General features: G+C 44.8%; 1 protein-coding gene across 1 annotated transcript in view; it reads left to right on the top strand.

Annotated features, from left to right (window-relative positions):
- The window catches only part of MRPS5 (mitochondrial ribosomal protein S5), a 572686-nt gene extending 569033 nt beyond the window's left edge, over positions 1-3653 (top strand). Inside the window, exon 11 of the mRNA XM_078649050.1 lies at positions 3205-3653. Within this exon, the coding sequence (XP_078505176.1) occupies positions 3205-3429 (225 nt within the window). The 3' untranslated portion in view covers positions 3430-3653. The remainder of the gene's footprint in view (positions 1-3204) is intronic.
- The last annotated feature ends 21125 nt before the right edge of the window (positions 3654-24778 follow it).

Below are 24778 nucleotides of genomic sequence, written 5' to 3'. Positions count from 1 at the left end.
TACATAAACTTGAATGCATCTTGGTGGTTGACACCTTCTCTTCTTACCATACCCTTACTTTCCGTGTGAAGATTTTTATCCTCAAGGTTTCATAAGCATCACGATCCACCATCACAATCAACCACAGTCACCCTCCCTAAATTCCAGATGTGATTGTCTTCCAGTTTCACAGCATTCCGGGACAATGTAACTACTTTCAGGTGTGGGAAATTTTGACAAATTAATAAGTCCTTGTAGATGTTTTGCCTTCACTATGTTACCAACAGCATAGCGTACAGAATATCAAAACGTTTGCTCCATTCACTTATCATTTCCTGCTGTTTAGCTCGCCAGGCAAGAGAGACATCGGAAGAGCCAGTATTGAGGGTGTTCACCCAAGGATGACAAATCACAGAATTAGGTTTTCTACCTCTGAAAGTTTCAAAGGACACTCTGCCAGTTACACAATGTGGAGTCAAGCGATATACTTCCACCCTTAACAAAATGTCCTCCCTCCAGTCCTTACCATGTAGGCTGGCAATCTAAATATATTATATAGAACCCTATTAAACCTTTTTACCAAACCATTGGTCTCTGGGTTTTAGAGAGAACACTTTTATGCTTGATGCTTCTTTGAGGCAAAGTTTTCCATTTCTGACTAAAACAATTGAACCAAAACACAGAAAGGAATCCTTGGGTCTACAGGTATCAATTGCCTAGTTGTACATTAAACCACCAAATCTGGGGCATCCCTTCTATGGGATGCTTTCCCTCACCCATCGAAAGGTGGCATGCTTCATCACTGGGAAACCTCCTCGTACTGTGAAGCCTAGTAAGGATACAGGCTACAACTCCTCACTGAGAGGGAGGAGCTCAGGGATGTTTGCGTACTTAGAGAAGTATATACTAAATACACAAATGTGGAGCCAGAGGTGAGGAGGGCAACAGAGCAGGTGAAAAGAAGTGATTTTAAACCAACTACAGGGTTCGCAAAAAACTTTAATAGGGCAAACTGGGCTAGGGTTAAAAGCAGCGTGGCGCTGCTGGAGTATTAAACCTGCTTATGTGCCACAGAGGTCAACATATTTCAGCCTGTGACCCAAACGGTGTTGGAGCTTTCTTCAGGACCTAATGATGCTGTTGCTCAGTATACTCAAATCAAACAAACATAAATCATATTAACTGTGTATACGAAACCATCCAGTAATCCCATGGAACACCAGAGGGTGAAGGATTCACTGGCGGTACCTGTGGGAGACATATTTACAAAAAAACTTAATGGAAAAATATACCTAAAGAATATATATCTCCTAGGCTTTTGCATTCTTTGTGGCTGTTTAGTTACCTTTGAAGGGAGGGGTATGTACACGCTGGATTACCTCTCACACTCTTGGTTGTGTTCAGGTATCCAAACATATCCTTACCTACCAAGATGCTTTGATTGCCAAAACAACTGGAGGAATCCACTCAGTGGCCTTCCCTTTCTCAATGATCCCTTTCTTTTTTAGCCTCTCAAATTCCTCCATCATTCCTTGCCTCAGAGCAAGGGTAATTCCTCATACTATAGAGGCAACTGGAATGGCACTCTTACAACAATATTTTGTGGGAATAATCTGACAAGCATCCTAGTTTATCACAAAATAAATCTTCAAAATCGTTATGTATTTTAGAAACAAATTCTCTTTGTTCTCTCTCTTGAACAGAATTAACAGGCACTGCTGCTATATTTACCAAAAAACAGGAGGCATACTGTCCTGGTCGAACATCAAACCAGTGTCTCTTTGGTGAACCTAGCTGATAATGCTGTCACTCTTGCAGAATACCTAAATCTTTCCTGCTGTGATGCGACCTTTGCATTCTAAATGACCAAGTTTAATATCTGGTTTGTATAAATTGACCTTGGCTTTTAGATGTTGCTTGTAAAACACACTACGCACAAGTGAAAATGTTGGACTTAAATCGAACAACATTTTCACACTGACCCCATTGACACACACTAACAGCTAGATTCATCATAGTCCCGTTTTGTGAGTCCTTAATAGCGATTATTAAGGAATCGCTATTAAGGACTTGCAAAACGGGATTCATGTAGGAATGGCACAAAATAATGCGATTCCCTCATCATCCTTATTTGCGATAAGCAAATTGCTAATCGCAAATAAGGATGCGATTTCAAGGGTGCCAGGGGTGTCCAAAGGACACCCTGTAGCACCCCTGAAAAGCAAATGTACACAGGTGTTGCGCACACACATGGACATGTGTGTGTGTGTAACATGCAACTGAGATAAATACACTAAAGTGCTTTTTTCTATTTTTTCGCTATTTACCACGAAGTCAGACTTCGTGGTAAATAGCGGCCAAAAATTGGGAATTCGCAATTTATAAATGGTTAATGAATTGCATTTAAGGAATCTCAAATAGAGATTCCTTAAATGCTATTCCTCGCAAATTTGCGATTTTGCTATTAGTGATTTTTGCATTTGGGATGATGAATCCCAAATGCAAAAATTGCGCTTGTAACATTTAACATTTCTGAGACAATTATTGGCACTGCTGTGACAATTATGTATTAGAATTTATCCAAAGTATCACTGACCTATGAACTCTCAAATGTTCTATAAATCTGTACATATCTTGACAGATGGTGTGAATGAGTAGATAGATGTATGTGGTATGTATATGGTTGCATCAATTTTATCTTATGTCAATGTTTATTTAAAATATCATGAATACATTTTTTTTGTATTTTTCTAGTGTCTGTCTCTCCTGTATATGTCTGTTTGAAAATATATTCATGAAGTTGCCCTAGGACCATTACAGTATGTACTATTTCTGTGCCCAGAGTAACTTCTGATCGAGAGCCGGGGGCCCCTATATCTATACAGTGAATATATTTACAAAGTGTTTACAATAATAACATTGATATATTTATTTACCTTCCTGTGTTTGTGGGTTTATAGTCTAAATATCCACTATAAGAGGGTGTTAGGCACTGTTCATTGTATCAGGTGTTAGTTGTAAGTGATAGGTTAGTTCAAAGACTCATAACATGCCAAACTGGTGCTTATTTAGCTCGGTATGCTATTTAACACTGTGTTACATAATTGAAAATGGTATACTAAATACTAATAAATACTAATATGTGGTTCTTTGAAAAAAAATGTATTTAGTAAAATTTGCAATGAGAGCAAGGCACCAATTATTTTGCTTCCTTGTTTCAAACAGGAAACTCATCAAGAACTGGCACAAAAGAAACAACTTCACGTTGTAGAATTTCGTGACGAATGCGGACCCTTGCCCCTTGTTGTAGCCTCACCTGCTGGACTGGTCCGCAAAGATGGGGAGCCCGAAGATGAAGTTCCAGACACCAAGCTAGATTGGAATGATGTAAAGGCTGCTCAGGGAATGAAGCATTCAGTCTGGGCAAATGTCAAAAGAACAGTGTGGTAAACAGTTGTCTAATTGTTGCACAAGATTTAAAATAAACCTGATAAATAGGAAAAGCCTTTCAGCATACAACAAATGTCACAGCAGTGTTTGATTTGTTGGAATTCCTGTGCTTATACATAGCAGGTCCTCTATTTTATATCAACATTTATTGATGTCTGTAAATGAAATAAACAATACTTTTGTCAGTTTTTGTTGGCACATGTAATAAATGCATTCTAAATTTGCCTGTTCATTTAAAACTGATTTATAGAGTCTGTTCGCCAGTCCTCTTATTTATAATGTCAGTAAAATAGAAACACATATAAGCATTGTAATATTGGCACTTACCTGTAGGGAGAAGTGCTCGTGGTCGCTGCATGATGATCTGCTGTTGGTCAATATTTGCCCATATTGCTGTCCACTATAGTGATTCTTCGCAACTTATCACTGGCTACGAGTTGGAATGGCAACGCTTCGATCGACCACCCACTTCGCACCATAAATGAGATGTTGATGATTACCTCACTGCCACTGAAGGCTCACGTTTCCACGTTCTAGATTTACGCTGGAAACTTAGGTCAATATCTCTATTTCTCTACATAAAATTGTGGAGAGGAGGAAAATCGTTAGCCAATCAATCAGTACAATTACAATGAACTATGACTCGGAAGAATCATAGACTCCCGAATCAATTTTGTAAATTTATTACAAAGCCAAGAACAGTTGGACATAGAAGCACCTCAGGATGAGGGTGTAGAAGTACATTGGAACTAATACAAAACCAAACCTATGGGTGAAATTAAGGCAGTGCAACATACACAGAATAACCCGTTCCAGAATCAGGATGCAGAAATTGATGGATCCCACGTCTAAATTTCCCTTCATTGGAGGTCCTTGGGTAAAAAGCATTAGTCTGTCCCTACACTACCACTAACATGACATTGCTATTTAGCATTTCCCCAAGGCAAGATTCAAAAAGTGTTAGCGCATGAATTCTTCATAAAAAGTCTCTTCATATATATATATATATATAAATGTTCGAGGCATGTGGGCTGCTGAATTCATATCTATAGCATAGATCGCCGCCTAGTGTTGGGTCCGGATGATTGCACATTGTTGTCCTGGAAGAGTCTTCGAAGTATCACGAGATAGGTGGCTCCTCCCCTGGACTACAGTGCGCATGGGCATCGACTCCATCCCCAGATTGTTTTTTTCCGCCATTGGGTTTGGATGCATATTTGATCACTCAAGATCGGAATCGATAGAAACTTTCTTTAGGCCCCAAGGCCTTTCCTATATCGTCGGTATTGTTTGCGTTCGGTGCCCAGCTCTGTTCCGCCTCAGTTCCTGAGTCGGACGTCCGGAGGACCCGCGTGGGTCTTCGGTGCTTGAGGCCTAGTCAACGCAGCCAGACTTCGACGAATCATCATGGAACGGAGCCCGTTCAAGAGATGCCCCGTGTGCAACTCGAAGTATCCCCACATCGATGTCCACCCGGTGTGCAACAAGTGCCTGTCGCCGGATCACGATGAAGCCAACTGTATGGCTTGTTCCCGTTTTCGCTCCAAGAAGACGATTCGACTTCGGCGCGTGGCGCGCCAGGAGGCCAGGCTGACGGCCCCTGCCCCGGTGAACATTTTCGAGGGGGAAGAAGCATACGAGCAGGAAGATCGGGAGCCGATTTCAACTCCAGCGGCGGAGATCGACTCCAACTACGATGCAGACGTAGAAATGCTCGATACAGAAGACGTCGTCGACGAGGTAGGAGATGACAATGAGGCCTATGGGGCCACGGAAGATAGCTCAGGGGAAGAGCTATGCCCCGTTCGAACAATCACTAAGGCTCAGGTCGAGGGATCGCCACATGGCCTTACCCAAGATTTTGCACCTGGATCCACGGTCTAGCCTACGGGCCCGGCTATGGTCCCTCCTACGGAGCCGCCATTGGTGAAATCGAACCCGAAAGTGAAAGCTTCGGTCTCGACCAAACCGAAAGTGATAGAGACGCCGTCAACACAGAAGACGCCTGTCGCTTTGGTCGCCTCCACGTCTTCGGACATGTCGGGCCAGTCGAAGCCGAAGAAGGTTGTCGATCCGGTGAAGTCGCTCAAGAGCGTCGAACCGAAGTCGCACAAGGGCGTCGATCCGAAGACTGGGGCACCGAAGAAAGTTGTCAAGGCCGCCGACCCGAAACCATCGGCGCCAAAGGCCGTCGACACAACCAAAGGACTTGAAGCTCCAAAGGCTGTCGACCCAGCACGTCGCCCGGACCAGGCCAAAAGTAATGTCGCACTCGAGTCTGCACATGCTGCTGGATCGAGAACACCTGTCGGGTCGACTAAACCGTCCGCATCCTTCACGAAGCAGGTATCGGACTCGTTGCAACGCATCAAGAACAAGGCTTCCGCGGTCGATCCGAAGGTCACTTCCAGCCCGCTGGGAAACCACCAAAGTCGACGGCGCCTATCCAATTCACGCTGCCGCCGAAAGTCGACGACAAGCCCAAGAAGGTGTCCACGGGACCGCAGCCACCACCTGCAGTTGTAGGCACAAAACACCGACAACCCCTGATGGAGGAGCCGTCGGAGCTATTTATCGACGCCGACACCGGCAAACTTTCCATCTACAAGCGAAAGATCACGCAGGCACAGCCTATGGAGTCCTACACAATTCCTTTGAAGAGGAAAAAGGCTTCTACAGATTCCCCAGTTCTGACTGAACCTATTTATCCACGGCCTCAGGACACTGCTCCAACCTCACCAACTTACTCTGATGTGGAGGCTGGGGAAGGAGAGGATGAAGAGTACAACTTCCCTGCTGACACTGATCCTGAAGATCACCATGACTCATGGACAGATGCTGGGGACCCAGGGGATCCGCAAACTGCCCCGGACACTCAAGTATATACTGTTAAAACCTCGCCTACTGAGGATTCAGCGGCATTTAATGCTCTAATTGAGAGGGCAGCTAAAAATCACGACGTCCAGCTGCATGCTGACCCTGTTGAAGTGGATTTTCTGTTTGATACCTTTTCCACGTCTGAAAAGACTGTCAAAACTCTGCCAATGCTGAAGGGGGTTTTGAAACATGCTGCAGACATTTTTAAAGAACCCACACGTGCCAGAATTGAAAAGAAATATCGGCCGGCACCTGGCGACCCTACCTACATCAAGGGCCAGTTGCCGTTGGACTCTCTAGTTGTTTCTAATGCCCGGAAGAGGGCGAATTCACAAACTACTGGTGATGCTCCTCCCCCTGACAAAGAGTCTAAAGTGCTAGAAGCATCAGGGAAGAGGGTGGCGGCTCAAGCGGCCAATATCTGGCGTATTTCTAACACTCAGGCCCTCTTGGCCAGATATGACAGGGCACACTATGATACACTTGAGACCCTGTTACAACACTTGCCAGACGAGTATAAGGAGGCAGCGGAGATGCTCATTCAGGAAGGGAAGCTCATCTCAAATGCTTCTATTAAATGTGCACTGGACGCAGCAGACACCGCGGCCAGGGCAATTAACACAAGTGTGATGTTGAGACGTCAGGCCTGGCTCAGGATCTCCGGGTTCAAACCAGAGATACAAACCACCACCCTCAATCAGCCTGTAAACCCTGATCACTTATTTGGACCTGAGATGGATACCACCCTTGAAAAAATAAAGACAGACACCGAGACTGCGAAGTCCATGGGGGCTCTCCAGTCCCAGCAGTTCAGGGGTAGTACTTTTCGTCGCTCAGGCAATAGAGGTGTTTCCAGAGGCCAGATGTCCCAGCAAACACAGTACACGAAAGGTGGTGCACAAACCTCTTACAACAAGCAGAGTAGAGGCGGCTATCGCGGCAACAGCACCAAGGGCAGAGGTTGTGGAAACAACAACTCCCGATCCTCTGCCACCAACAAACAGTGACGCCTTGTCACTGCCCCCCGACCATACCACACCTGTCGGGGGGAGACTCCAACAGTTCCTGCCGGTCTGGAAATCCATCACCACAGACAGGTGGGTCAGAAAACTTATACAGTACGGTTATTGTCTAGAGTTAACGTCCACTCCACCCAACATTCCACCAAGGCACCGTCCTATGTCAACAGAGCATTTGCACTTATTGCAGCAAGAGGTGCTCGTCATGCTGTAAAAAGGGGCAATCGAGCTTGTGCCATTGGAGCAACAGGGCTCGGGAGTATACTCCCTGTACTTCTTGATCTCAAAGAAGGACGGGTCCCTGCGACCCATTCTGGACCTCAGGCCCCTGAACCAGTACATTCTCTCAGAACACTTTCATATGCTCACGCTGCAGCAGGTTCTTCCGTTGCTCAATCAAGGGGATTTCCTCGCAACATTAGATCTAAAAGATGCATATTTTCACATTCCACTACATCCATCACACAGAAAATACCTCAGATTCACCATTCAGAATCTGCATTACCAATTCAAGGTCCTCCCTTTCGGAGTGACCACAGCGCCCAGGGTGTTCACAAAATGCCTGGCGACAGTGGCAGCGCACCTCAGGAGACAAAACGTTCACGTCTACCCTTATCTGGACGACTGGCTTGTGCAAGCAAAGTCAGCCCAGCAGTGCGCTGCCAACATGTCCCACACCATTCACCTTCTTCGCGATCTGGGTTTCTCGCTAAATTATCCAAAGTCGCATCTTCAGCCAGCCCATGTGCAGCAGTATCTGGGCGCAACAATAGATACTCTGGCAGCCACTGCTCAGCCAAATTCTGTGAGGATCAACAGCATTCAGTCGCTGATCCAGAAATTCAGACCTCAACACTCGCTTCCAGCACGAGTGTTCATGCAGTTGGTAGGCATGATGGCCTCCTGCATCTTCATAGTCCCGCATGCGAGACTACATATGCGTCCGCTTCAAGAGTGCTTGGCACGTCAGTGGAATCAGGCTCACGGCCAGTTGAAAGACCTAGTGTTGGTGACCGGTCGGGCATACACCTCTCTGCATTGGTGGAATCCACACAACCTTTGCAAAGGCCGACCGTTCCAAGAGCCTGTTCCACAGATCATCCTAACAACGGACGCTTCTCTACAGGGTTGGGGAGCTCATGTGCTCCACTACACAGTGCAGGGACTATGGACAACACAGCAAAGGAAGATGCACATTAGCCACTTAGAGCTAATGGCAATCTTCCTGGCGATGAAGGCATTCAAGGTACATCTGTGCAACAAAGTCGTGTTGATCCGGACGGACAACATGACAGCCATGTACTACATTCAGAAGCAGGGAGGTGCACGCTCTCCACAGTTGTCTCATCTGGCTCAGAGCATGTGGAAGTGGGCCATTCAGAGGAACATCTTCCTCATGGCGGAACACCTCCCAGGCAAGGACAATAAGATGGCGGATCTGCTCAGCAGGTACAGCCACCAGATGCACGAGTGGGAGATACATCCATCAGTGCTCCACCCGTACTTCCAGCAGTGGGGTCATCCAGAGATAGACCTGTTCGCACAAGGGAAAACGCCAAATGCCAAAGCTTTGCCGCCAGGTTCCCGCACCCACAGTCGCAGGGCAATGCGATATGGATGAACTGGTCAGGCACATTGGCGTACGCTTTTCCCCCAGCGCCTCTAATACCGCTGGTGGCACGAAAGCTAAAGCAGCACTCGATGACGCTCATCCTGGTTGCTCCAACGTGGGCCCGCCAACCATGGTACACCACGTTTCTAGAACTTTCCGTGGTACCGCATCAAAGGCTGCACCTCACACCCAGACTTTTGACGCAGAGCCATGGCGACATTCAGCACCCAGATCCGCAACAGCTCAACCTGACGATCTGGCTCCTGAGGTCTTAGAGTTTGGCTACCTCAACTTGCCTCCTGACTGCATGGATATCTTACGGGAGGCAAGAAAGCCCACCACCAGAGCATGCTACGCAGCAAAATGGAGGCGGTTTGTCATTTATTGCGTGGAACACAACATTGACCCGCTTGACGCGTCCATGCACAACATCATTTGTTATCTGCTGCATATTTACAAATGCAATCTGGCATATGCTTCCATTCGGATACATTTATCCGCCATTGCAGCTTATCTCCCAAACCGGCAGCATCTCTCCCTTTTCTGAGTACCTGCCATTAAAGCTTTTCTAGAAGGGCTCAAGCGTGTCATTCCTCCCAGGACCCCTCCTGCTCCTGAGTGGAATCTTAATGTGGTACTCACCCGACTGATGGGTCCACCTTTTGAGCCTCTACACTCGTGCGAGTTTCAATTCCTAACGTGGAAAGTAGCTTTCCTGATAGCCATTACGTCACTGCGACGTGTTAGTGAGCTCCAGGCGCTCACGGTACAAGAACCTTTCATACAGATTCACTCCAACCGGATGGTGCTGCGCACTAACCCTAAATTTCTTCCTAAGGTGGTTTCACTGTTCCATGTCAATCAAACTATTGAACTGCCCGTGTTCTTCCAAAATCCAGAGACGGTGGCTGAAAGAATGCTCCACACTCTGGACGTCAAACGAGCTTTAATGTACTACATTAATTGAACCAAAGATTTTCGGAAGACGACGCAACTCTTTGTTGCCTTTTCTGCCCAACACAAAGGCAACCCCATCTCCAAAGCAGGTATAGCCAGGTGGATCGTTAAGTGTATTCAGATTTGCTATCAAAAAGTTAAGCGCACTTTAACGGTCCCCCCTAGAGCCCACTCCACCCGTAAGTTGGGGGCCTCCATGGCTTTCCTCGGAAATATCCCTTTGGAAGACATTTGTAGAGCAGCCACATGGTCTACCCCACACACATTTACTAAACACTACTGTGTAGATGTGCACTCCAAGCAGCAGGCAGCTGTAGGGCAGGCTGTTCTCAAAACACTTTTTCAGACGTCTGCAGCTGGCACAGGCGGCCGCCGCTAATGGAGGGACTGCTATATGTTCTATGCTATAGATATGAATTCAGCAGCCCACATGCCTCGAACTGAATATGCTACTTACCAGTATGCATCTGTTCTTGGCATGTAGGGCTGCTGACATTCATATCGCCCGCCCTCCTCCCCGGCGCCTGTAGCGGCTGCAGAATTTACACTTTCTCTTAGCATGGCCATCACTCACACTGTTGCACTCCATCTTTGCCACAATGGCTAAAATGCCCATGCGCACTGTAGTCCAGGGGAGGAGCCACCTATCTCGTGATACTTCGAAGACTCTTCCAGGACAACAATGTGCAATCATCCGGACCCAACACTAGGCGGCGCTCTATGCTATAGATATGAATGTCAGCAGCCCTACATGCCAAGAACAGATGCATATTGGTAAGTAGCATATTCAATATATATATAGGTCAAGTGGTGTAAAGCTACAGAGCTCATTCTAAGATCATATTTCTCAAGGCAGAAGTCCCGGGCACTGTCCTTAACTTCAAAAACATGAACTTACAAGTAACATCCCAAAGTGCATTGCGACATCACACCATCCAAGCAAGCCACATTCTTGTATGTAACTTTCGACACAGCAGCGATGCTCCCTTGCCTTGGCTAGATGACCTTGATTCCTAGGCTCACACTTGTTAAAGTACAACAGTTCTTTATTATCAGTATCACTGTTCAATGTATCTTCTCCTCTCTAAGCCTAACTCCTAAAACAAAGACATTATTCTAGTTAACAGATGAATTTCTCCACCTGCAACATAAATGTAAGAAGGAACAAATCCATCATGCACATGCTCATGCAAGAGCTTCCAGGGGAAAATACAATTTAGGCCCACAGAAATTGGTCAACATAAGAAATGGCACATAACCTTATAAAAGTACGTATATAAAATGAACATTATTACTGAGCACATCTAAGTTAACACATTACAAAAAATATCAATTTGTAAATATTCATTAGCTACATGTATGAATGCTACACATTAATGATTTTGTCTAATCATATGTCGTTGCAACATTAATTTCTTCACGTTTACATTGAAAGTATCTCTACCACTTCACGTTTCACGTTCTTACAGTACACATTCTAATGACCCAATGTTAACACCACGAAGGATTATATGCGAGCGCAAACTACCCATGACTATAATGCACCCCTATAAGTGAAAGAGCAAAATTGTGCTCTAACACCTCTAATCTGCTGAAGAAACTGTTGAAATGCTGGGACTTATACCCGGGCGATGTTGATACTTAGATTCACATGCACAATCAACAACAACAGCACATGCACAATCGTCACCAATAGTTTCTAAAATAGCATGAAGGTGTGGCCATCATTGTGTGTCATTATAGTTGGCACAGATTGGGTCAACTATGCACTTCTGTGTGTATGTGGAAGTTAGGTAGCGGTAAGGACAAAGATGCTGCTATGCGATACAGGACGTGTGACGCACCACTCATTGCATGCTTATAAGCATTGCCATTTTGGAATGGTAAATATATCGTAATTCACAAATATGTTCTCGCAAATCTTTACCATGCATTCACTGTATTAGAAACCCACATTATTCTTGTCAGAAATATGCTTGGATGAAGTACTTGGATCTTGCTGTTCGGGTCAAAAAGCTGGGGATTCCGGTAAGCGTATCTACAATTGAGTATTTCCACGTTTTCTCATAAACTCATTTGGCATTCATAATACAACTGAAACTGGCATCATGCTATATCAGTGAGCTCAGTCTGATAAGCATCTAAAAATGATGGATGACATCTCTGCTCCTGCTCCATTTTTGACAGTAACATGTACCCTACTCCCCTTTAGGCATGGCTCAATAGAAAGACGTTTTGGAAGCTTACTTGCATACTGTTGATGGGGACACCATTACTAGCACACAAAAAAACAAGCATTTCCAATGCAATAGGCCTCGCACTTGTGAGAGTTAGAGCTATTGACGTGGTAAATGACAAATGTCTTTTATCTATGCATTTTTTGTTTTGAATGGATTTATGTGTTGTGTAGTGGAATTATGTGGGTTGGATTGAAATTGTTGTAGAATTGTGTGTGGTGGAATTGTGTGGTGTGTAGTGGATTTGTGTTTTGGGGTAATGTGGCAGGGTGTGCAGTGAAATTATGTGGATAGTAATTACGTGTTACTGAGTGTACTTGAATTATGTGGAGTGCGATTGTGTGTCATGAAGTGTAATTCCGTGGAATGCTATTTTGTGTTGTGGAATGGTATGTAGTGGAGATTACTCATGTGGCATGCTGTTGAATTGTGTGTCATTATGTGGACTTTTGTGCTGTGTAGTGGATGTATGTGGTATGTTGTGTAATTGTGTTGTTGAGTTGAACTATGTGGCGTGGAATGGAAATGTGTAGAGGTTAATTGTGTGGTGTGGAGTGTTGCTATGGGGCATAGACTGGATTTATGTGGAGTGTATTTATGTGGTATGGTGTAAAGTGTAATTATGTGGAGTTGAATTATGTGGCCTTGAGTGCTGTTATGTGCAGTGTAATTATGATGCGTGGTGAATTGTGTAAATCTGAATTGTGGAATTGTGTTGCGGTGTGTGGAATGATGTGGCATGGAGTGGTGTATAAATGTGTAAAATGGAATTATATGCCATGTTGTGGAGTTGTATTGTTTAGAATGTAATTATGTGTTTTGGAGTGGAGTATAAATATGTGGCATGGAGTGTAATTATGTAGGTTGAACTGGAATTATGTGTAAGTAAATTGTTTGGAGTTGAACTGTGTTGTGTGGAGTGCAGTTATATGGTTTGGAGTGGTATTAAATTGCATGCAGTGCTATTATGTGATGTGGATTATGAGGTTTAGAGTGAAGTGGAAACATTTGTCTTTTCATTTTTACTATTGTAATTATGTGGCATGGAATGTTGTGGGGTGGATTTATGTATAGTTGAATTGTTTTGTATGGAATTATGAGATGTTCAAATGAGCTGTGTGTGGTAGAATTACGTGGGGTGGATTTGGACAAGCCACACACGCGCGATGTCTTTTATGTCATGGTGTATAAAGTTGAGGATTGTCTCTTTATCTTTGTACAATTAATCTGGGCTGTTTCTTTAGCTTTATTATTAGTAATTTACTTATGATGCGTGTTTGCAACTTTACACCTGCACTATACTAATATAGTAACGAGAGTGGCAAAAGGTTAAAGAGATCAAGTAAAAACAAATAAGTCTTTATTACAACATTTACATGTTTTCAAAAGCTGTAGCTCAATAATATATGACAAAGGACTTCTATAAATATAGTGAATGATTACATGTATTAGGGATTTTCACTTCTCATGAGCTGAGCGACCACTGTTGAATATTGTTTCGGTGGTTAAATGAAAACATGTCATAAAACATTGAAACACAGCGTGGCTATTCAAAATGCCCATTATGTGTTGTAAGTAGAGTGATCACCTGACTGATATGTTCTTAGACAGCCATCTCAGATGCACAACTTGGAAAGAAATGAATGCCAAAATGCTGTGTGCATACTGAGAACATAAAACAAGCAGCGGGACCCGGAACACAAAAAAACATGAGATATCATTCCCAGGCCAACTATCTGACTCTGTATACAGTACATACAGAAGTATCCCCTCGATAATGCAGTTTCCATTAAATGGCCAAGTATTCACAACTGATTAAACAATATGCAGCAACCGGTAAGACGGTGCTAGGCAGATACGTGTATTTCCCTAAATGTCCAATCATGAGGTACCTGAAAATAGTAATGCACACGTTATTTTCCTGTAACCAGCTAGCTTAACAGTGCTGCTGATAACACGGGAACTGTTAATGGTGTCTTAAAGAAGGCTGGGATTGCCCTTTGGAACTTATGGTTGCTTTCCAATAACAAGAAAAAGTAGTAGTACAACGTCGCCACCTGCTGCACATAACTGATATTACAAATGGAGAGCTTACCATAGCAAAGCAAATATGTACAAGCAGGAGAGAGGTTGTGACATAACCTCCACAGCTGCCCACTTCGGACCTGGGGATCCAGGTTTGATTCTTGGCGTAAGTAGTGTATTTAAAAATAAATAGAATGTAAATACAGGACTATCGATCACAATTGCAGGAATATCAATAAACTAAAAAGAAATATTCAAGCAGGAGCAGCTGGGAGCTGCGCCGCTGGTATATCTAGGAGGAACCTTGAACACAGAGAGGGAGTGGCGAGGAGTGACGACAGCACCAAAAACAAAACGAAATAAAATGAACATTGAGTGAAGCCTGTATTGGTATAAATAAACAAAAAATAACATTGCACAAAGCGTGTGCAGAATGAGCATCAGCTGTGAAGGGGAAGCACTGGTTACTGATTCTGCCTAGAACCAGGCCAACAAAAAGAAAAGAGTGCTCTCCAAGTCCCATAAATTAACATGAATAGTAACAGCACATATAAATGGGGCAGTCCTCATGGGTGGTTACAAAAGGAGGGACTCCTAAGCATATTAACCAATGAAAAGCAGGCATTTAGGAAGGACAGCCAGAGGAACCAATTAAAAAGATAGGTGATTTATTTCACGCTCATATCCTAGATATAGCATGTCTCGGAGAGACCTTGCAAGTGCTGCCTAGGCGAGACCTAAAAAGCACTTCTTACTCACAATTTGGAGCCTTGTCAGTTTTAAAAACGTTGCCAATACAAGAAGTGAAAACATTATCAAATCCAGAATGGTCTGGAGGTTAAGTTGTTGCTGTGGAAATTGACAAATCCCTCACAGGAATACAAATATTGAACAAGAGGTTTTTGCCAGCAAAGAATATTGTGCTTGAAAGAAACGGATGTCTCTAAAGGGGTCAGCAATACAGGCAGTCTGAAGTGGGAGGTTGATAAAGTTACCTCCCGCCTGTAATTATTGGGAAATAACAGATGAAATGATTTGAGATTGTGAGGGAATGTTGGTTATTATATGGTGTTGTTGTGCCACCTGTTGTTATACACTCACCAACCCCTTTAGGACCAGTAGGCTTTGTTTGCTGAACCTTAGCTCAACCCGTGTAGCTGTGGCTATGAGCAGTCAGGCTTACACAAAGGAACAAGTGTTAATCATTTAAACAGCACCATAACAATTGGGTCACCAAAAAAATCTGCCACTAATTTGTAAAAAATAGTGTATTTTTAGATACCACAACAAAGACGATCCATCAGAGAGTTCTGGAGTTATGGATTTTACAATGCACAGTCAATATGCACTTTTTTTTAAAACTCTGATGCGAACGAGCATTGACAAATTCAACAAATTTCACACAAAAACTTTGAGCAAAAAATGTGGCTAGTTGTATTGCGGTGACCAAATCGGACAGGGAGCAGTCAGGGGGCCCAGCAAAGTCCACAAAAATAGTTACCTTGGAGGTAAGGAGCAGTCCTCAGTCAGTTCAAGGCTCTTTTATCCTTTGCTGTAGTATCCTATAGATAATAATAATAATAGTATTGGAGCCCTCATATGCTTATTGAAATGTAGTACTGTGGCCAATATAATATTTACGCCAGCAGTCAAATACAATAGTCCTTATTTTCTCCTCCTCTAACCATCCGGAGCACAAATGAAGTGGTGAGTGTAGTTTCTTTTATTGTTTTCACACTGTCATATAGAATACAGATGATTCAGTCAACTTGTTTCGTATGACAATGGATTTTCAAAAGCGAAAAATGTACAATAGCAGTAAGGATGAGGAATATGACTCGACCATATCCAATTCAAACAGCAGGCCCAGGCTATTTGCCAATCTGACAATGGCAATAACCTGTTGTTACTGTAAAGTGCTCCGAATGATAACTTTTCGTCTTCTTTAGGTGTTGCTTACTTGCATTCAAGCCTCTCTCAAATTGCTGAAGACCAGTTGTGAGCCCAGATAGTTGGCCTTGGACCTTGGTAAGTTAAGTGCCTTTGGCCTTGGTAATTCACATACTTGTGGTATGGCCTGATACTTCCTGCATGAATCCTACCCCATCAAAAACGATGCTATGGATGTAGGTTGCTGAAGGATATTGTAGATGCAATGCGGTCGACTGGGTGTAGCTGCTGCTACTTCTCAGTCCACAAAGGGGGTGAGGTGGTCTTGGCCCCAGGGTCGATGTCCCTCGAAGTCCTCTTGGTCTTTATTGAAGTCCAGTCACCACTGGACTACCAGTCTTTGGGTACCACAGTCACAACCAGATCCTTCCCTGAGTGATTACTTGTCTTCTGGGCGAACAAACTGCGCTTTGAGAACTCTCCTGGGTCCATCAGCCTTGGGTGCAACTTTGAGCATCTGGTCCTGGTCTCTGGTGCTGCACAGCCGTGGTTGAAGGCAGTGTGAAGAATCTGGGCTAACAACTTGTCCCAGCGGGCCTCTTCAGCTGTTGTGGTCTTGTGCTGCAAACATTAGGTCAGCCAACTGACCCTTGAAGTCTCTTCAACTGGGCTCCGGAAACTTCTTCTCCACGAGCAGTACATCGCAGGCACAGTCCCTTCTTTCCTAGCCACCAGCTTCAGCAGATGCAGTCCGCGGCTGTGCATCCGCTCTTAGCTGGACCCTTGCTGCCGCAGGGCAGTCATTCTTCGGTCCATCGTACAGTTGAGATAGGAGTTCTGGGTGCCTGGGGAGCCCTTTTTATGTTGAGATAGTACCCTCAGTGTAGACTCAGTCAGCCTTTTGGGCTAACACCCATGTGACTGCCTGCAGGAGGGAGGTAACACCCCTCTCCAGTGCAGGCTTCTTTTGTCTCCTTTCCTACGAGTCTTTAGCACGTCTCCCCAGGAGGGTAGAAAACTGTCTCTGGTGCAGACTCCTTGTACAACCGTTAAGGGCACACAAGACTATAGGCAACAAAGTGGCAACTTTGTAAAAGTTGCACACCACAAACTATTACATTAATTTTGCCTACAGAATCTATTCCGGCTTAATGTAACAAGTTTTTTGATACCTTAGAGTATCAACTTTGGCTGCACTGTTCAATGGTTAGCAAAGCTGAGGGGTCAGTGTGTAACCCTTGCACTCGTCAATGGGTCGACCAAGTTCTTCCACAGTAAAACAACAGTTTTGCATTTTTACTGTCAGAATATGTGAAATACATGTTCTGCCTGTGAAATATGCTGCACCCTGCCTTACAGGCGTCTTACACATAATGCAGGGAAGGGCCAGGCTTTGACATAGATAGCAGTTCGAAACTGCTCTTCCTGTATACAATGAGACTTGTGCCACATTCAGGTTGACACATCCAGTCCCTGGGGTGGCCTAACTTACATGCCCTTGTTACCATATACTAGGAGCATATAAGTAAGTTAGCTTATGGCAATTGGCTATGTCAATTCATCATATACGTTTTGAGGTTAGGACACTGGCACAGAAGTCTGCTTAACATTCCTCGGTGCACTGTAAGAGTCGAAAAACCAACAGCGTCAGTCTGTAAACTTGGGGTGACAATATAAGAATTGGTGTTTCCTTACAGGCATCAATTGATTGAGGAAACTTGCAATAAGAAAGTTTGAGAGGTTTAGGACCATAGAAACTCGGAAACGTATTTCAGAGATATCTGCAGACGTAGAACCCTTGCTTTGCAAAGGGATCAACGGTTCCTAAGGGAAAGATGTCTGTAAAGATTTAAAAAGAGTGCAGGAAAATCAACTTGAGTAACAAGATGACAGAGGAGATAATGACTCTAGTGCAAGTTTTAGGTATGGTAGTCAAAACCATATTGCTACAGCAATGAACTGTCCGGAGATATTCCAAACAAGTGCAATGGCAAGAACATTTTACCAGGGTATGCCAGAATGTACGAAAAAAACAGAGTGGGGGAAGAGATAATAAACTGGGATGACGGTGATTTCGCCCTTTTCCATTACTGAAGAAACCGCCAGGGAATGCAGTGCTGGCAAAAGGATGTGAGGAGCATGTAGTTTGCCTCAGATCATCAAAAAGAAAACTGGATTGCAATATTCGTATTAATGGCATAGAAATGCATGTTATTGCTGACTCAGGGGTACTATGTACCTTGATTGGACCAGAGGTATTTAAAGAATTTCGCCCACTAGAGTTTAATTCGAATATAAAGATTTCTGTGTACATTCGCAAAAAGATTGAGATTGGTGGAGAGGCTGACAGGGTGTTAGAATTTGAAGGAAAAAGTGTGTTGTACATCACAGGGTAGAAATCAAATTTGTGTAGTTGGAATATTCATGGAAAACTGGACATAATTCTGAACTCGAATCATCTTGATTGTATGATCTCTAGATCGAAATTTTGATGTATGAATGCAACATCAGTGAATCAGTGGGTGTGCAATTTTCCTGATGGCTTTTTAGAATACTTTCGTAGATCAGAGAGATTTCAGCAAAAAAAAATTTTTTAATAAAAGGACATACCTGTAGTTCAGAAAGTGCGGAAAGCACCTTTGTATATAAGGGAATAATTTCGGAAGTAATTAGACAAGATGTCTAAACTTCACATTATAGGGCTCATCGAAAGGAGGGGGTGAATGACCCTGGTTGTCTTGTCACTCAGAGGTGATAACTCATTGCGCATATATGTAAAGCAACACAATCTAAACCGTAATATTTGGATTGAAAGGGAGCCCCTACCAAACATATCTAAGATGTTTTATATCCTATTAGAGCTAGTGTTTCACGACTCCTGATATGTCCGTTGAATATCAGCATGTGGTCCTTCAAAACATCTTACCTCTTTTGTTAAAATAGAAGGATCATTTCGCACAAGCATTAGCATCCTCTGTGATCCAGAGCCTTATGTCTGAGATGTTTAGTAAGATCGAGGAAGTGTTGTATTCTCAAGTCAAGTCAAAAAATACTTTATTTCGGCTGTTCAGCCATAAAAGCAAGATAAAATATACATACATCCAATGTAACTTATAATTTGAACAAAATTACAAGCACGAGTAGAGTTGTAACAACCAAAGACCATAATTTATTATATATAATGTTTGAATGCAATAATAGCAGCCAGACTCCTGACCGGTATCTGACCAATCCTACAACACTTGCCGAAGAAACCAAGAGTTCAATCTAATATACCAATATATAAAAGTGATAGAATATCACTAGTGCTTCAATCCATATCTATAAAAATACATATTACAAAAATAAATAAATAGAGAAGTGGTTTAAAACCAGCACATTAAAAGGAGTATAAGAACATGATTATTTTATTCTCATTCACTAGGTTGTTGCTTGGTAATACAAGTGGGAGTATAGAGCTAATAGATACCGGAAGATCATTTGGTCCCCCGCTCTAATCCCTTGATGATTTTTTTGCGAGTACACCACATAGCAAAAAGGAATTTTGAGGTTGTGACTACAAAAAGTGGTGAGGTTTCATATTTGAGTAGCCTAAAAACCTCATGATAATTTCTTAACCCTAGATTTCTACACAGCTGATAAACCCACTGTTAGACCTGTCAGCCCTAGGGTGGTCTTTCCCTATTTTTTTCGCCCTTGCCTCATTTTTTCCCACCTTCTTTTTGTTGGCCTTAGGTCTCCGGGCACCTTCCCATTGCTAAACAATGCTAAGGTGCAGGTGCTCTCCCCTACCAATATGGCTGCCACAGGCCCCTGCTACTGCGGAGTGGACTTGATAGTAGCACCCTAGTTGCCAGGAGCTGGCTGGAACCCTTAAACATTGTTGCCATACCAGCCTGCCTTCCCTGCCCATAGCTAGAGTGAGGAAGCTCCTGAAACCTTCCGGAATAGGGGAGTGGTCACCAACTGCCATCTCAGAGAGTGGTCACCTGACCTGGGACTATAAAAGAAAAAGGAGGGAAACTTTACAGTCAGTTGGGGCATCACTGACCTGGGGGACCCTACGCAGGAGACTTAGGCGGTAGGGTCTAGTCAGAAACCTATACCACTGGGGGTGACAGGGTTTAGGCGCTGCCCACCAAGCTGTGTGAGGAACCCTGAACTAGCCCACTGATCTGGCCCGGCGGGAGGGGAACCCAGGGACCACCTACAGTGACCTGCTGAGGAAACCTGTTAGCAGCCTTCAACTCAACCCCCCCTCTTCAAGCAACCAAGAATCTGCTTCCACAAAAAGGGCGCCAGAACCACCAAGCGCCAAGAAGAAACCTACCTGACCAGGACTAATGGGGATCAACCAGGTACTGGGCTGTGCCATCTGTGCCCCCTCTGTTTGCACCTGTGGCCCCTGCGCTGTCCTGCCTTCACTGCCTACCCAGCGCTCCCCTACTGTGCCCCCTTGAGAAGCGCTGAGGTCCTGGAAGCTATTGTGCCTTGAAGCGCTGTACCTGAGAAGTGCTATTACTCAGACTGCCTGTCCTGCTAGAACTGCTGTGACTGCCCCCATAGTGCAGGTCACCCAAGCGCTGGGCCCCCAGGAGAAACGCTGTCGTCTCCAAGTGCGTCCTGCCTTTCTTCGAGCCGATTTGCCCCCAGGAGAAGCGCTGCAAAGCCTTGCTAGCTCTGTGCTTTGAAGCGCTGAGGAGAAGCGATGGTGGCACCACTCACCGCCGCGGCCCTTGCCGCCCCGCAAGAGCCTCAGGCGCCGTTTGCGGCCTCTGCCGGCCCAGTAGCGCCGACCTCATCAACCCCACGGTGGCCCCCGGGGGCCAGGAGAGGGCTGCCGTAAATCTTAGTCAGGCCGCGATTCGAGGAGGCCGCGCTAGGCCCTGAAGCCTGCCTCCACCATCACGTGATGGGGGCGTCGTCCTGGATCCTGCCCCCGTCAAACGCCGCACAGCCATTGGTCCTGGCTGGCGCTCCTCCATTATCTGCGCCCCTATTGGCCGTGAGAGCCAGGTCCTTCCTTGTCAGCCTTCCCATTGCCCCCCCACACCGCTGACATCACGACAGGCCCGGGAACCAGCAGCTTCACCATCGGAGGGCTCCGGAAGAGCCTGAGAGCCCCTCCGAGCTGTTACGCCTTCGGGGCCGGCCCTACCATCAGCGCGGGGCTCGTGCCGCCCTGCTGTGCCTGCCGCCGGCCCCTCTCACCCCAAGGCCTGCTGACATTGCCGCAAGGGGCCGAGGAGGCCTGAAGAGACCAGGTAACCCCCGGGGAGGAGGGCGGAAGGCTACAGGAGGCCCCGAGTTCGCTCCTCCCCTGGGGAATACTGTTGTTGGGCCCCGTTGGCCCTGTGAAATCCTTCCCAAGTACTGGAACTGGGCCGGAGCCCCAAGAGACACCTTTGGGGCCTAAGTTGGTCCAAGTTAAGCCCTGGTTGGGGAAAGTAGTTGGTTATAGGCGACTATTAGACCCTACTACCAGGAGTGTGGTGATTGCCGTACATAATGTTACTCCTGAATAAGGAAATGTTTATACCTGCCTTAAGAGGAGGTTCACGTTGATTTAAGGATGTTGCCTAGTTTTAATGGAAATGTCTATTCTGGCCTGATGTAATGTTCATACTGCTTATTTATTGTGAAGCTGATTGCGACCTCATGCACCAGATCTGCCCCTGCTAAATGCAATATTGATGGAGGTTTCCACTAGCGAATTTCTTGCAGGGGGTGATACGATATAATTTTTAAAGTTATTACCGTGAATTTTCTTACAGGTGCTGACTAGGAGCAAGGCTGATGCCAGGCCTACAGTCATTTACTATTTAGTATTTATTTATTTATCTATTTATGGCTGAGAAATGAAAAGTATACTCTTTTAAGGAAATGTGAATTGAGTTAATGCTACCTTGATTACCTGATCGCCCCGAATGGTCTATCAGCCGTGACCTTAATCCAGATAAAAGTACATTGTTTTAATCAATCTTACTGGTGTGCTCTCAGTCATTGTGTGCGTTTATTGTCTCAGTGGATGTGTGTGCTGTGTCGTCACTTAACACCTGAGCTTTCGGGTGCCTACCTGCTCGTACCAGGCAACTACCGGGGAACTGGTAACACCCACCTTGATCTAGACCTATGGTAGGCAGGACAGAAGAGTATTACATGTCATTCTGTTTCCTCTGTCATAGCACAACCTGGGAAGAGAGATTGGGCAGAGCCCTTCTATTTGGTTGTAAATGCACCCAATGGGAGGGTTCCAAGTGTAAATTGGATAAATAGTTTTTTTGCAAAGAACGGTTGAATATCGTCCAGAGATTTTTCCAATTTATATTGCTGCTTAACGTCAAGGAACCTTGAAGTCAAGGAGCTAGAAGTCGTACTCCTGACTAGATGGGCAAATTTCAGTTCCCTCATAGCTGTTACTAGGGTTTCGGAGTGGTGAGGCAAAAATCCGCTGGATTCGACCATAGATTACCAAAGCCTAGAGAAAAACACAGGCTCCTAACATAGGATAACCAAGGTACATATTTGGCCCCCAATTTGCACAGTACATCCCTCAGTTCCTCCCTGTAGTTAATTCACTCTGGCGTACTCCATATACTGCATCAGAAGAGGAGCGGACGAGAGGCAATGATATCAGAAATCGGACCGATGCCAAGGTCCATCCTAAGCGGAGTCAATGGCGTGCTCTTTGGCAGCGCAAGCAGCTGTCTAAGGAAGGTGTTCTCCTTTGCCTGTAGTGTTTGAGATGAACAGTGACCCCAAAGTTCAGCACCATAAAGAGATGCTCCCTTTGCTTGGATTTTATCAATTTCGGCAGGTGGCCTTATCACTTTTTGGGAATACTTTTTAAATACTTTAAGGATGCCTCCCAAAGACTGAGTTAGCCTCAAGTTTGCCTACGTTATCTGGTATCTCCAGTCCATTGAGTCGTTTAGTGAGATGCCCAGGTAATCGAAGGTGGTGACACACTCTAGCGGTCTTCCGTCCATTTGGGGGTGTGGGCAGTTCATTGTATTGGCGTGGAAAACCATATATTTGTTTTTTTTTTAATGTTGATCTCCATGTTCCTTTGCCTACAGAATGAGTTAAACTCATCCAAGACACGCTACATCCCCATAGATGATTTAGAGAGGAGCAGCGTGTCGTCAGCAAACATTAGAGCTGGTATTTTCCTGTTTGCCAGCCTTGGAGAATCTATGTCCTTTACGGTCAAAAGAGTGTCTATTAGACCGTTAAGGAAAAGTGAGAAGAGAGTAGGGGCCAACACACATCCCTGCCTAACCCCTTGTTCCACCGGGAATGGCTCTGTCAGTTCACCCTTTTTTCCATATCTGACCATGGCATAGGTGCCCCGAATGAAGTCGTTTTAAGATTTGGCAAAGATATGACAGGGCCCCCATGTCAAGTAACAGGCCCCATAACTGCTCTCGGTGGACCAAGTCAAATGCGGACTTAAGGTCCACAAAGGTGAGATAAAGACTTCCCCCACCCAAGGTAACAGTCTTCCAATAAATTAATTGAAGTCTGAAGATTTGGTCTATAGTCGATGTTCTGGACCTAAATCCTGCTTGTAGGGGGGGTAAGAATGTCAGAGTCATTTATCCATTCCTGCAAGCGCCCAAGAAGGACGCGAGCGAAAATCTTTTGGGTGACATCAATGAGGCTAATAGGCCGATAGTTTGCTGGGTTCATGGGGGACCCTTTTTTGAAGATTGGGATAATCTCAGCACCAAGCCAGGTTGGCGGTAGCTCCATCCCTTGGAGAATTGCATTAAACAACAGCTGTAGGTAAGGGGCCCATACTCCCCGTTCAGATCTGAACAGGTCACCTGGGATCCTGTCCAGACCAGGTGCTTTGTTAGGGAGTAACTTACCCAGTGTCAAATTTACTTCCAACAGTGTGCAGGGAGGTGGTGTCATGATCGTGGGGATTTGTAAAACATCCTTTAAGCCCTCAGGTTCAAATGAGTTCTCGGACCTAGAATAAAGGATTTTAAAATGTGTTCTCCAAGTTTCTTCGGCCAAGTTAGGAGCGATGGCCATGTTACACCTTCTGTATGGCCTGTCTTCACAAGTTTCCAAAAGGAACGCATATCTTTGCTATCTAAAGCTTTGCGTATCGCTTCCCATTTTTCAGTTTCCCAGGCTGCCTTCGCCTCAGCCAGGAAGGATTTGAAGCGAGACCTAGCTATCCTAGTGCCAGGGATATCCTTGTTCTTAACTCTAAAGAGAAGTGTTAGTTTAGCTTCTCTACAGGCCTTATTGAACCATGGATGTTTCGGTTTGGGGTCAGATCTACAGTTTTTGTTGTGTGTGTAGAAAAAGTCCACCAGTTTAAGAAACATCTCATGATGGTTATTTTGTATTAGTGTCAGAGATTCTTGGACTTGGTGGTTTCTGGTAATATTGAAAACAAACTCAAGAAAAGGGAGGATCTCAGAGTACAAGGTAGCGAGTTTCTCATCCGAAGCCACCAGAGTACCCCAACAAACTCTTCTGCCTCCTGCGCTTGTAATTAAGGTTAGGGGAATTTGGGTGGAGTGCTCCTGGGGATTCCCAAGCTGGGGAATACACATATCCAGGACTAGTGGATTGTGGTCGCTTTCACATCTCGGGTGAACAGCAAAGTCCTGGATTTTAGGCCAAAACTCAACATCGACCAGTATGTAATCAATAATAGAAGCCTGGCCTATTTTGTTAAAGGTTGGATTTCCTGGGTTGTCTGCCGGCAG

The sequence above is a fragment of the Lissotriton helveticus genome, chromosome 6, assembly GCF_964261635.1.
Source record: "Lissotriton helveticus chromosome 6, aLisHel1.1, whole genome shotgun sequence".
Classification (NCBI taxonomy): Eukaryota; Metazoa; Chordata; class Amphibia; order Caudata; family Salamandridae; genus Lissotriton; species Lissotriton helveticus.
This window is presented reverse-complemented; position numbering and strand designations above follow the sequence as displayed.